General features: G+C 42.9%; 1 protein-coding gene across 1 annotated transcript; it reads left to right on the forward strand.

The window, feature by feature from the left end:
- The first annotated feature begins 1,533 nt into the window (after positions 1 to 1,533).
- On the forward strand, positions 1,534 to 14,011 carry NELFCD (negative elongation factor complex member C/D). The gene is made up of 15 exons (XM_069951713.1): positions 1,534 to 1,847; positions 2,517 to 2,629; positions 4,811 to 4,920; positions 5,114 to 5,223; positions 6,300 to 6,407; positions 6,494 to 6,646; positions 6,738 to 6,868; positions 8,180 to 8,345; positions 8,695 to 8,829; positions 9,228 to 9,367; positions 9,468 to 9,582; positions 12,292 to 12,387; positions 13,213 to 13,353; positions 13,451 to 13,580; positions 13,845 to 14,011. The coding sequence occupies exons 1-15, from the start codon at positions 1,761 to 1,763 to the stop codon at positions 13,877 to 13,879; spliced, it is 1,770 nt and encodes a 589-aa protein (XP_069807814.1). The 5' UTR covers positions 1,534 to 1,760; the 3' UTR covers positions 13,880 to 14,011.
- Positions 14,012 to 14,592: the final 581 nt, after the last annotated feature.

The following is a 14,592-nucleotide window of genomic DNA, read 5'->3' on the forward strand; positions in this document are numbered from 1 at the left end:
TGATCCCATTGACCTCTACCGTGATGTCTGCATTACCTCCCCCCCGGGAATTCAAGACCTAAACAGTGATCCCCTACGTCACCCCCCCCCCCCCATCTCAGCAGCGCAAAAAATCCCCCCCGCCAGCCCTCTCAGGACCCAATCAGAGGGCCCGATCACACACCCCACATCCTGCAGAACATCTCATTACAGTGCACCCACACACCCCTCATCCTGCAGAACATTGCACCTGTACACCCCACATCCTGCAGAACAGTGCCCTCAATGTGCCTTACCTCGTGCTGATTATATACACTGCACTAACTTTACTGCTGCCTCTTAACCCCTTCCTGCATGAGGGCGTAACTGTACGTCCTCATGCGGGTGGGGGCGTTTAGAGAAGGGTCACTTGGCAACCCCGCTCTGAACTGCCACGATCTTGGGTGCTATCTGCAGCCTGGGACCGTGGCAATTAGCGGGCACGGTCCTATCGCCGTGCCTGATAATCAGACTTTTAAATGCAACTGTCAAAGTTGACAGCTGCATTTAAAATGCTGCTTTTCCCCTTCCCTGGTGTCTAGTAGGGGGGATCTCCCCCCCGCAACGCGGTCGTGGCAGAGCGATCCCCGCATCCTCACCCAGCTGGGGTCTGCGGCGTAATGGCGCTGATCCTGGCTCGGCATTCTTTGAGCCGAAAGCAATAGAGTGCCTATCTCATTGATCTATGCAGTATAACTATACTGCATAGATCTCAATGAGAGATCAGGGCAAACATACTAGAAGTCCCCCAGGAAGACTTCTAGTATGTGTGTGTGTAATCGCCCGAACTATTAATTTATCACATTCCTGATCTCGCACGGTAAACTGCGTAAGTGCAAAAAAATTCCAAAATGCAAAATTGTGCATTTTTGGTCCCATCAAATCCAGAAAAAGTGTAATAAAAAGCGATCAAAAAGTCGCATATGTGCAATCAAGGTACCGATAGAAAGAACACATCATGGCGCAAAAAATGACACCTCACACAGCCCCATAGACCAAAGACATTTATTTTCTAAAAAAGGTTTTAATTTTTTAAAAGCCATCAAATAAAATAAAAGTTACATATCGTTGTAATGGTAACAACTTGAGGAACATATATAACAAGTCAGTTTTACCCCAGGGCGAACGGTGTAAACACAAACCTCCCAAAATTTTTAAAAAAATGTGTTTTTTTATTTCAATTTCATTACACATTTAATTTTTTCCTGGTTTCGCAGTATACTTTATGCACAAATTCAGCCTGCCATTGCAAAGTACAATTAGTGGCGCACAAAATAATGGCTCTGGTGGGTCTGTAGGTGGAAAAATGCAAGTGCTATGGCCTTATATACACAAGGAGGAAAAAAGGAAAGCCCAAAAACGATAATTAGCCCCGTCCTGAAGGGAAGATAGCTCCTCCCACACATGAGATTGGTCACATGGGCATGAGGTCATCAAAGGTCCCCCTACCTCTGGCAGCTACAGTCCAGCTCCCACTTCCCATGTCGTCATACAGTCCCCTGTCACTACCCTGCATCCAGTCCCTGTGACTTGGGCCGATCACGTGACCAGTGATAGCGCTGACACATTCCTATTCGCGCTTACAGAGTTTAGGTCTTCACTAACATGGCGGCCACACCTTATCAAGGACAGAGTGTGCTGTTTAAGGTCAACACCGGTTTCTCTCTGTACTTCCGGTAAGAGTTAACGTCATCACATCGCGCCTGGAGATTACGGAAAGAAGCTGGGACCACATAACTTCTATGGATCCCGAATTTTTCATCGGGAGCGGCAGTGGCGGAGGAGTGAGCTCCGGGACCATCCTTGGAGACTGGGAGGAGAGAGGAGCGGTGAGTGTGTGCGGGGACTTACTCCTCATCCATCTGCTGTTGCTTCTGTCTATCTCTGGGACTTGTAGTACCACAGGATTCTACAGAGATTCACAGTCTGGGCTAAAATAGTGTAAGCTATGCAGTTTCCCTTGGCAACCAATCGGATTCTCTCTTACTGGTATTTGCTGAGGCTTGTGATTGGTTGCTATGGGAAGTTGCTGTGTATTCGCGAGAAAAGCCAAAATGGCTGCAGCCTTTTTGTTAAAGTGGCTAGAGGTGGCTGACCTAGCAGCATGTCATCCATGTCTCCACTGCAGAGACCCCTTTAACAAGCAGTGCTGGTTCCAATAGACTCCCTTATTGACAATTGCAATGGGAATGGAGTGTCCCTTTAAGTAAAGCCAGGTCTCTGCATATTGATAGGCTTGTGTTTTCCTATACATATGTTAGGTCAGAATTTAGATCTTCAGCTTCATGTAGGACAGGAGGAATCCCACATTGAAATGTTAGATAGTGGCGTAGACCCCGGTGTGCCTGCATTTACCTCTGCGCTCTGCCTGTTCAGTGGTATGCTAGCAGAGCGCACATAAAGTGATTCCTCTGTCATTTGCTTGTGAAGAAGCCCAACCCCATTGCCTTTATACTGCTCATTCACTGACATTTTTGCTGCACTTTGCTTTGTGGCAGGATGAAGAGTATGCAGAAGCGGAGGACGATGCAGAGGTGCAACAAGAATGCCTGCAGAAACTATCCAGTCGTGACTACATCATGGAACCTGCCATATTTAACACCTTGAAGAGGTGAGAGCTGCTGTGATTTTTTAGGAGAACTTAAAGGGGAACTATCGTCAGGTTAGACAAATGTAACCTGCTGATAGCCCCCTATGGTGTCGGGGACGCTCAGGAGGAAGGTATGTCTCTTACCTTCCTCCTTGGCGCTGGTCCCGCACTGTTAGCCGGGGTAAACTCTGCCCTGGAGCACCGCTAGGAGCACTGCCAAATCATCTGGCCCATCCCTTTGAATGATAATCAATGGAGGGGGCATTAATCTCCGTAGTCACAGTGAACCTGTCACATCCCTCCATGCCTGTCTGAAGATCGGGTGAAAGAATACTATTTGAGGACATCTTAACATTTAAAGGGAATTTTTGTATAGCTTGTTGATCACCTCCATTTAGGAACCCCACCAGATAGGTCAGCTGGAGCAAACATTTGGGGGGGCTTGACGCTACGTCTTTTTACAACCATTTAAATAGTTGGTCTGTTTTAGTTTTTTCTGATGTCACATGATAACCGGGGAGGCTTATTTTAGTAGTAGGGGGTTATTCAATGTCATTTAAAGGAGAAGTCTGGCCAGGAATACAAATATGTGGATGCGGGAACATAATAAGGAATGTAAACTTACCCGTCTCCATGCCACTAAAGCGCTGCCTTACCACTTGTTTGCTGCTGTCGGGTTTCTAGATCTCCTGCAACCTCACGGTCAGGGTCACTGACTGGCTGGGCAGGCCCTTCCTCCCAGGGGATGACGACACCAGAACAAGGAAGAAATTGGAGCCTGGCGGCGGTCAGTGAGCCTATGACACAGTCTGGTTAGGCGGTTAAACATAGATCCTTTATTATGTTCCAGCACGCCCATGCCTGCAGGCTTTTTTTTTTTTTTGTCATTTTGAGTTCCTCTTTAAAAATTATTGATCATATTAGAAAACATTTGACCACCACCAGTCAATAATACAGGGCAAATTACTCTCAGAGCGCTTCTCCCTATTTATTCTAGCAATTGATAGGGGCCTCAGCACCCAGCCCCCCACTGATAAAAAGTTTTGACTTACGTTTGTGACGTGTCAAAATATTTCTGAAAAAACAAGGGTTATTCCTATAAGGCCCCGTGCACACAGAGCAAGAACATGTTCATTCTTCAGCGTGGGAAGAGGAGTCGCCCGAGCCTCCCATAGAGTGTCATTATGACACTGGAGCTGGCGGCATTCCGCCACTCTTGCTTTGTTTGCACGGGGAGTTACCTAAACTTTTGTTAGGTGATAGAGAACGCAAAAGAAAACATTGGCAAAAGTTTGCTGCCTTTCTCTCCCTGTAGTGTTGACAGCTTGTTCCCGACCATTGTTCTTTGCTCTGAGAGCAGTGGCCGGGAGCCGTAGGTATACAATTTCACTCCCTTATATGTCTCCCTCTGAGGCCACATATGTCTTCAGTGTTGTGGATTGTCCCTACAGGAGACATGTGTAACCTCTGTGGAAGACGCAGCAATGACAAGCTGATTCAGCTCAGCACCGCTGCCTCCTGTCTCGCCTGCATCCTGTCCTGAATGTTCAGCAGCTGAGTATACCCTTTTAACGCCTTACAGTGAAGGACAATCGCTGTCCATATGCCCGACCAGGGCATATGGACATAATAGAGAGAGACCCTGCCCCCTGCTTGAGAGGGGCCTGTCTGATAGAAACAACCCTTTCGCAAATTGCCACTGTTGTAGTTGTATCTTAGTAGTTATATCTCTTCTTGTATTACACTCAGTATATCACATTGTGCCCAGCGCCATATCAGAACCTTTGCTGCCTTAATTACATTTATAAATCTCACCTAATCTCAACCACATTATTAAGAATGAACTTCTTCCCAAAGCGTCTGGGTATTCGGATCTCCACAGAGCCAGGTTAGAGCCAGGAGAAGCTCCCCCCTAAATGTCGCTCTCCTAGTCCCACTGCAGCATACAGATTTTATAGTCTATGGGCTTTACTCATGCAGTGAGACAGGGGGAGAAGCGATCAGCCAAATGCTTCTCCCAATTTTTTCTAAGGATTGGTTCAGGGTCTGAATACCCAGACCTCGACTCCTACACATCAAAAGTTTTTACCAGTGCCAGAAACACTTTAGTATTGATTGACGTAATGCAGCAATTCTAAGGAAAAAAATGAAAAATGAAAGTAAAGACTTAGCCTAAATGTGAATTTTGACTCTTTTATGCAGGTATTTCCAGGCAGGAGGGTCTCCAGAGAACGTCATTCAACTCCTGTCAGAGAACTACACTGCTGTTGCTCAGACTGTGAACCTGTTGGCAGAATGGCTCATCCATTCAGGTACATGTCGTTGGTGGGTGATGGGGTGGATCCTGGTGGTCAGATGAGAGTAAATGCGGTTAGTATAACTAAGTTGTTGAGATTTGTTGATAAATCAGAATCTATAACGGTCACAGAACAGACATAGAATCAAATATATCATTGTTACTTTGTGTCACCCACCAAGTGTTGTGCTTTCACTGTGTTATTTTAGGAGTAGAGCCGGTGCAAGTCCAGGAGACTGTGGAAAACCACCTGAAAAGTCTGCTGATAAAACACTTTGAGCCAAGAAAAGCAGATTCCATATTTACAGAGGAAGGAGAGGTAATGCTAGTAACTCAGTCGCTAGATTTATGCCCCCCTTCCTAAGGGCAGTCGAATCTAGGGACAGACACTAATTACAATCATGTATCACTTCCACCTTGTAATGAAGCTGATCCTTTTATGTAGTTATTATTGAGAACACTCTTGTCCTTCCCATTATGTGTGCACATTCTGTAGTCAATATTCTGTAGCCTATATTGTGTATAGGAGACAGCTGTCAACCATAGGCCGGTCAATACAAGGGGTGGGGGTTTAGTTGCATGCGTGGTGCTCTTTCTCCTGGATATCACAATGGCTGCATTAAATGATGTATTTCAGGTATGGGAAACCTCCAGTTGTTGCAAAACTACGGTTCCCATCCTGGTATTGTCTGTCCAGGCATGTTGGCAATTGAAGTTTTGCAGCAGCTAGAAGACCATAGGTTTCTCATACCTGTTGTAAGTCATACATCGTTGCAATCAGTCACTAGATCAGATAGGAAAGCATAAACATAGTGGCAGAATCTCTTCACACAAGTTCTGAAGGGAATTGGTAGCAATGTAATTGTATCACCTCAGACAATCCTTCATCACCAAAATAGTCCGTACCTAGGGTTTACCTGCTCTGAAATATTGCAACAAACCATCAGTTCATTTCTACCAGACTGGATACAATTAAATGTTAACAATAGTGAGAAATTAAAGGGGTTGTCTAGCAGGCAGTATTGTCTTCTGCTCGACGGCGCTGAAACTTCAGCTAATTTCTTGTAAAAACAGCATCACCCTTATACTAAGTTAGTGTGTGGTATTAAAATTCACCTCAAATTTGCTTCAGCAGAGTAGAGGTGCAAAGCCCATGCCCAAACTTGAGGACACGACAGATGCTGTTTCTGGAGGAAAGCGGCCATGTTTGTCCTAACCCTGGACAACCCTCTTTACAATATATTAGAATTTTCTTATGCTTTTTAAACTTTTATTTATATGGGAACACTCTTTAATTCCCTCATATAGTCATATATATTTTTGGTAATTGTCTAATACCAATTTGACTTGGTATAACTTGAAGTCTTACTGTCTTGCTCCATCTTTGCTTTGCAGACTCCGGCATGGCTGGAGCAGATGATTGCTCACACTACATGGCGGGATCTGTTTTACAAGCTTGCCGAGGCGCATCCAGACTGTTTGATGCTGAACTTCACAGTGAAGGTGAGCGACACTCCAGTATTATAGGTCATTAAGTCCTTCATGATGTCACCAGACCCTATAAATCCTTTTCCTTGTGTATCTTCCAGCTCATCTCTGATGCCGGCTATCAGGGAGAGATCACCAGTGTCTCCACAGCATGCCAGCAGCTGGAGGTCTTCTCCAGGGTGCTTCGTACATCACTGGCCACCATCCTTGACGGAGGAGAAGAGAACCTTGAGAAAAACTTACCTGAGTTTGCTGTATGTGTGTTTTTTTTTTCCTGTTCTTTTACTGGTCCGCAGTATCATACTGTCCACCTCTGCTAAGTGTTCTTATCTCCACTTCTTGTAGAAAATGGTTTGCCATGGAGAACACACCTATTTGTTTGCCCAGGCAATCATGTCCATATTGGCACAAGAGGAACAGGGGGGATCTGCCATGCGCAGGATTGCACAGGAGGTGCAAAGATTTGCTCATGAGAAGTAAGAGTGGTTACTTTTAATTTAGAAGGGTATAGAAGTAAATGATATATACTGTAGTTGCATAAGGCTGGGTTCACATTGCATTTTTGCTGTCTGTTGAACATTTACGTTTTATGAAACAAAACGGATGCTATTGTGTGCAATCCATTTGGATCCTTTTTCCATTGACTTTTATTATAAAAAAAAAAACAAAAACAAAACAAATGCGTTTTTTTTTTTAATTTAGCATACACAAAAACGTGGTTGACCACGTTTTTGTGTACATTAAAAATAACCATTTACAAATGAATACGCTGAACAAACTGCAAAAACGCACTTTGAACTCAGCCTAACTAGCAATATTTGTGACTACATACGTCACAGTCGTGCCTTTCTTATCTTCCAGCTGTCTGAAAATGTTCATGAACTTCCTAAGTCCCTCTAAAATCTAGCATGAAACGGTAAATAAAGACAAAAGAGAAGGGCGAAGCTGTATTTACTTTAAAGGGGTTATTCCAAGATCAGAACTTAGCCCCCATCCACAGGACAGGTGTTAACTAGTTAATCAGTGGTGATCAGACTATTGGAAATACCACAGATCCCAAAAATGGAGGTCAGTTACCCCAAATAAATGGATGGCAGAACACATGTATGACCAGATTGTAGGGGGCTACTGGACAGTGCTCAGCAGTATTCCGAAGTTTTATGAGATTAAAAAGTGTTCTGGTCCCACACACAAGCTGCTGCTCCATTCATTCATGGGATAATTGACATCCATTCTCAGGATCCTTAGTGGTCTCAGTAGTTTGACCCCCATCAATCAGCTAGCTATTTCCTATCCTGTGAATAGGGGTAACTTTCACTCTTGGATTAACCCCCTTTTAAAGAGACAAAAAAATTTTTATATACATTGGGGGGGCTGGTGTGAAGACTAAAAAGAATCTATACCCACTTTGCCGATTCACCCCTCAAATCAGCTGACACGTCGTCCCCACAATAAGTTTCTAGTCAGCCAATCGCTGAGCATTTTTTATTAATATCTCCCGATAACCTGTCCTGGTTAATGCGTGGGAGTGTGCAAGCTGTGAGAGGGGAGGGTGAAGCAAAAACATCTTCCAGAAATAGTACCACTCCTGTCCTCGGTTTTGCTGCTTTGTTCCATTAAAGTGAATTGAGCTGAATTGTAATAACACACACAGCCTGAGGACAGGGGTGGCGCTGTTCTTGCAAGAAAGTAACTGTGTTTTTTTCTAATCTTGGATAACACCTTTAAAGATAATTCATTAACAAATGGCAGCCGGCATTACTAAGACCCATGTCTTTGTTCCTCAGGGGCCACGATGCCAGTCAGATCACTCTTGCATTGGGAACTGCTGCGTCCTACCCTCGGGCCTGTCAGGCACTTGGTGCTATGTTATCTAAAGGAGCCTTGAACCCAGCAGATATTACTGTTCTGTACAAGATGTTTACAAGCATGGACTCTCCCCCAGTGGAGCTGGTGAGAACATGGCGGTGGCCGGCAGTCACTCAGGACATATCAATACTTTGTGTTTCTACCACATGTAAAAAGTATGGGGTCTGGGTGTTCAGATGCCCATTGGTCATTAGATGAATCTGGAAGAAGAGCTTTATTCCCTTGCTTTTCCAGCCTTTTCCATCTCACCATTTGTCTAAAAAAACATACCTGTTAGTCTACAAAGCGGCCATGTTGTTTCTGAATAGCGAGTAGCATGAGTGGCTCGGGATCACTGTGTAACATACTTCTTTGTGTGTTCCATTGCTCACCTTTAGTAATATATTTTTGCTATTTCTTCTTGTACGTGATACATTTATTCCTTCCCTCCTAGATCCGTGTTCCTGCTTTCCTGGATCTTTTCATGCAGTCGCTCTTCAAACCTGGGGCAAAGATAAACCAAGACCACAAACATAAATACATCCATATATTGGCCTATGCTGCCAGTGTGGTGGAGACGTGGAAAAAGGTAGCTATTTCTTCGCTTTCTGTTCATGGCATGGAGGTGTTTAATTAGTTAGCCACCCCCAGCCAGACCTTAAACAGGTTGTCTGAAATGAACACAGAAGATTGCCTTCCTTGTCCATGGCTATGACTTGACTTACCGAGAGAAACTTTGCATCTTACTATAGTACATGCAAACTACCCTAAGGTAGGGAACATGCAGCCTTCCAGCTATAGAAAACCTCCCATCATACCTGGACTTTTTAAAGCTTTGTTTTTGGCTGTTCAGGCATGCTAGGAATTGTTATTTGTAACTGCAGATAAGTTGCAGAAAATGTGCAGTTTTTTGCACTAAAACAAATCAATATATTCAAATTTAGTTGCAGAATATCTCCAGTCAACCTGTCCTCTTGTTTGCTGCAGAATAAGCGAGTAAATATTAATAAAGATGAATTGAAGTCCACGTCCAAAGCGATAGAGACCGTCCATAATCTGTGCTGCAACGAGAACAAGGGCGCTTCAGAACTTGTAGCTGAGCTTGGCACATTGTATCAATGTATCAGGTAGGATGGTTGGCGGGTTTGCTGCTATAGAATGGTGGACATACAGACTAGCTTTTTTTTTTTTTTTTTAATTATTATTTTTTTCATTTTTCTGCACCAGGTTCCCCGTTGTAGCAATGGGTGTCCTGAAGTGGGTGGACTGGACCGTATCAGAACCACGTTACTTTCAGCTACAGACGGATCACACTCCAGTACACCTGGCTCTGCTGGATGAGGTGAGTGCAGCGGGGATTAAAGGTTTTTGTTTAAATTAAAGGGATAATCTAGAAAAAACACAACTACTTTCTTGGAAAAATAGCGCCACCCCTGTCCTCAAGTTGTGTGTGGTATTACAGTTCAGATGCATTCCCTTCAATGGAATTGAGCTGCAAAATCACATCCAAACTGAGGATAAGCGTGGTGCCGTTCCTGGAAAAAAAAGCAGCCATGTTTTTGTAAGCGTGAATAGCCCCTTTTATTACGGTACATTTTGGGTGTTTTACCCATGACATTTTATAACATGGCAGTTAAAGGGGTAGTGTGGCGGTAAGCATTTATTCACAAAATAACACACATTACAAAGTTATACAACTTTGTAATGTGTGTTATGTATGTGTTTCCCCCCCACCCACGCTAGACCCGTAAGTGTTGGTGCATTATACTTACCGCATTCGTGTCGACCCCCGTCCGCCACAGTTATGCTCAGCCAATCGCGGCTGAGCAGCTAATGACGCGGCAGAGGGGGGCAGGCATGAGGGACGGATGGAGCGGTTTGGCCGGCCTCCTGAAGACGCCGTCATTATGACAAGATGGGGGACGGGGGTCGACACAAATGCGGCAAGTATAATGCACCAACACTTCCGGGTCTAGCATGGGTGGGGGGAAACACGGGGAAGGAGGCCATTCACATACATAACACACATTACAAAGTTGTATAACTTTGTAATGTGTGTTATTTTGTGAATAAATGTTTTTGTTTTGTTTTTTTAAATACGTCTTTATTGTTTTAAATCCATAATTCAAAATACAACCATCATCAAAATAAGGACCTTTCCAAAAAACAAATAAACCAAGGATCTACAATCCCCCCCCCCACACCCACACCCACCCTACAAGAGAGGAGAATGAGAGGAAGAAAAAAAAGGAACCTTCACACTATAAAATTAATCAAAACTACTCCAAATCCTTTGATGTTTCTTAACAGCCTTTAGGGAACACCCTTTTGCTTTACATTCTTCAAATTTCTTCACACTATTAGCCAACCCCTTCCACTCCTGTAGAGCTGGTGGTTCCTCAGCAAACCATTTCCTGGCTATTACCACTTTCACCAAGGCAATGAGTTTATTCAGAAGAGAGCCATTTTTTCCATCAGGCGGGAATGCCCCAAGTAGTAACCTGGTAGTGTCTGGCTCCGAGATCAAGATTTTACATTTATGCAAATACTCAATGATATTACCCCAAAAGACCTGAAGATAAGAACACTCCCAAAATAAATGAAGAAAATCCGCCTCTTCAAGATGACATCTAGGGCATTTGGAGTCGGTTCTACAATTCCTACTAAACAGATCCAAAGGGGAAAGATATAATCTATATAAAAACATAAGCTGAATAAGTCTATGGCCCGGGTTAACAGAACTACTTGGAATATTAGACACGGCATAATTCCAAACCTCATCTAAGATAATTCCTATTCTTAACTCCCATTTTTCCCTAGACCTCTCAAGTGCAACTCCCTGTCTCTCACTTACTAACATCCTATAAATCACCCCAATGTGTCTCCTACCCTGAGGGGGGTCTCTTATATAATCTATAACTTTGTCTCACTAGATTCCACTCAACTTTATCCCCGGTAGCTCTAAACGCATGCAGTAACTGAAGATACCATAATTTTTGTGAGTCTGCTAGTGCATATCTCTCCTGAAACTCAGTAAATGAAAAAAATCTTACTATTTTCTACTAAGTGAGGAATAAACTTAACCCCCCTTGTAACCCAAAAATGTGCAACCTCCAATTTATGAAATTCTTTTAAGTAAACATTATCCCAAATAGGAGAGGACAACCACTTCCCCTTAATCTTACATACCCTTTTAATTGCATGCCAAACCTTAATATATAAGTCCCCATGTGTCAACACTTTCACACCACCAAATGCTGCCTCTAATCCAACAAAAAAATCATCAAAACGCCCACCCAACTTCCCCAAAATATATTGTATAATAGGAGAAAATTCCCACTTTTTGAGGACTTGAGCATTTAAGGCCAAGAAATAAAATTGTAGATGAGGTAAGGACATACCCCCCCCCCCCCCTCTCCCTCCATTTGAGTCCACACCTCGTATTTTGTTCTAGGCCTCTTTACCCCAAATAAAACAATTAAGAAGACGTGTAAGTCTAAGAAACCAAGATTCAGGTATCCAAACTGGAGAGGCGTACAAAATGTGTGGAAGAAGGGTGATAGCCATCCTATCCACCATAGATATTGGCAGTCTACTTCAATATTCTACCTTAGTTATAATTTTCTTTACCAAAGGGGCGAGATTACACTGAGTAAACTTCTCAATCTTAGGGTGAATCTTAATCCCCAAATAGTCCAGAGAATCGTCTGGTTGTAAAACACACACCGAATTCAGCAGTAATCTATCGCCTTCCCCCAATTGCATTAGGGCAGATTTGCCCCAGTTAATCTGTAAACCGGAGATAGAACCATACTCCGAGACAATATTTATTACACGTTCAACAGCACGTTCCCGTGAATAAATGTTTACCGCCGCACTACCCCTTTAACAACAACAACTAAGGATATGTGTCTCACTTTCTGCAATTGTGCCATTATCTGGAAATTCTCAGTGATTTTCTTTCTGACTTTTTTATGACAGGAAGAAAAAAATCATAATTCTCGTTCACATTTTGTTTCCAGCACTAAATTCTCCTGTATTGTCTTGGCAGATCAGCACTTGTCACCAGCTTCTACACCCACAAGTCCTACAACTGCTTATAAAGCTCTTTGAAACTGAGCACTCCCAGCTAGATGTCATGGAGCAGGTAAGTGACAGCGGTGTATGCTGGGTGCACGCTGACCATATCTTCTGGTAAAATGATGTTCTATTGGGAAAGAGATTCCCATCTAGGAAAGTAATGATATATCACTAAAATACACCATCACTTTATGATTGGTTGGGTCTGATCACTGATACCAGACTAAATTGGCCATGGCATGAATTTAGCAGTTTGTCACTGCAGGATGGTGCTTCCCATCTCATTCGCTTGAGTAGGTCGCTGTACGTGTCCTGTACAGCGGAGTGGCAAAGAGCTATAAGAATACATGACTCGGAATTGGTATTTCGTAAGGATTGCATGTATTTGCCAAAACAGACAGGTCTAGAGTCTCTTTAAAGGGGGACAAAACCGCACCTCCCCTGTCTTAAGGTTGTGTGTGTTTTACAATTTATCTCCATTCAGTTCAATGGTACTAAGCTTCAATACCACACACAAGATAAGGACAAGAGTGGTGCTGTTTCTGGAAGAAAGTTGCCTTTTTTTTTTTTTTTTTTTTTTTTAAGCCTTTAAGGACGGCGTATTATAATGGTGTTTTGAGCTGTTATACCTAGAAGAAAATATATCAGACCTGCACACTCTGCACTTTCTTTGCCCTCTCCCCAATAGTTCTGATAAAGACGCTTGCTGACTGTTTTCAGCAAGCATTAACAGTTTAGCAAAGCTCTTAACATGTACAAGAGTGATTCATTTGATATCCCAGAATATAGATCATTAGGAAAAGCTTTGTTTGGACATTGTGCATAAAGATTTTTATAATAATGTGGATATTTGCTTGAACTTTGTCTCCCTCCTGTGCTTCTCCAAATTCAGCTGGAGCTAAAGAAGACGCTGTTAGACAGAATGGTTCACCTGCTGAGCCGAGGGTATGTGCTGCCTGTTGTCACTTACATCCGCAGATGCCTGGAGAAACTAGATACAGACATCTCCCTCATACGGTACTTTGTGACAGAGGTGGGTTCTAACTACTTATCTTATAGACCACCCAACTGACTCCATTACCTGTAAGGCCCATCAGTCATGTTTCCTAACCTGTCATTTTCCTCCCCAGGTCCTGGATGTCATTGCTCCTCCATATACCTCCGACTTTGTGCAGCTTTTCCTTCCCATCCTAGAGAATGAAAGTATAGCTGGCACCATTAAAACAGAAGGAGAACATGATCCTGTGACAGAGTTCATAGGTAGGAACCGGTATTTGTATTCCTTTACCATCCTGCCAACACCATGTGTCACGGTTGGCACATTACAGAAGTGCTTCTTGTTTTAAAATTTAAATTTGCTCCCCAGAAAGGGGCATCAGGTAACAGGTCACATGTTATCTGCAGTTATCATTGTGAGCACTAGGAGGTGCACTACAGCTTGTCTATATTATTATATTGTACATTACTGTGTACTTATATTGCATAATGGGAAAAGGAATAATCTTTCATTTTTTGCTTTTTCAGCTCATTGCAAATCCAAATTCATCATGATAAACTGAAGAGAACAGATTCGTGGATGTGGAGTGAGCACCATCTTCTCAGATATTTTTCTTTTTTTTTTTTTTTTTTTTTTTTTATTTGTATATATGGCCCTGTTGAAGTTTAAAAAAATTGGTTATAATATTTTATTTTGGGGATTTTTTTTATTAAATATAAACTATTGTTTTACAGATTTGGTTTGTGAGTGTGTTTATGGTGGGAGGGGTTCTGTTTTGTGTTTTTGTTTTTTTATAGCCAGTGTATGCAAAGAGTTCCCTCAGTAATTAAAAGAGTTTTTTTCACCATTTAATGCTCATTGCTTATAGGTGGTGAGTGTTAATGATGAGAACAGTGCTCAGGGGTTGTGAGTAGTACAATCTGATGCCACTTCATTTAGAGGGGGTATTCCTATCTGCCCAGCTCATCTCTCTTCTCCGCACGGCTTTCTCTTCATGTGAACAGATGTGGGGCAGGATGTTTGTGCTTGATTGACAGTTATGGTAAGTGTCACTATAGTAATGCGCTTGCCTAAAATTACACACTCCTGGGTAGAACAATCTGGAAGGGCTGCTTTGATTAAAGCCTTAACATAGGCAGGAATGTGGGCTGACACTGCAGATTTGGGCACTCTTCTCAATGTTGTTTCTTCTGCTCCTGTCCTGCAGGTCAGCCATTTTAGCTTTTAATGCTTGAACCTCTTATCGGTCTTATCAGACACCGAGAGGGATATTAA

The sequence above is a fragment of the Dendropsophus ebraccatus genome, chromosome 14, assembly GCF_027789765.1.
Source record: "Dendropsophus ebraccatus isolate aDenEbr1 chromosome 14, aDenEbr1.pat, whole genome shotgun sequence".
In the NCBI taxonomy this organism is placed as follows: domain Eukaryota; kingdom Metazoa; phylum Chordata; class Amphibia; order Anura; family Hylidae; genus Dendropsophus; species Dendropsophus ebraccatus.

Coding starts and splice junctions, on each gene's coding strand:
- NELFCD (XM_069951713.1), top strand. CDS start 1,761: ATGGATCCCGAATTTTTCATCGGGAGCGGCAGTGGCGGAGGAGTGAGC. Junction 6,869..8,179: donor CAAAGATTTGCTCATGAGAA/GTAAGAGTGGTT, acceptor TTTGTTCCTCAG/GGGCCACGATGCCAGTCAGA. Junction 8,346..8,694: donor ACTCTCCCCCAGTGGAGCTG/GTGAGAACATGG, acceptor CTTCCCTCCTAG/ATCCGTGTTCCTGCTTTCCT.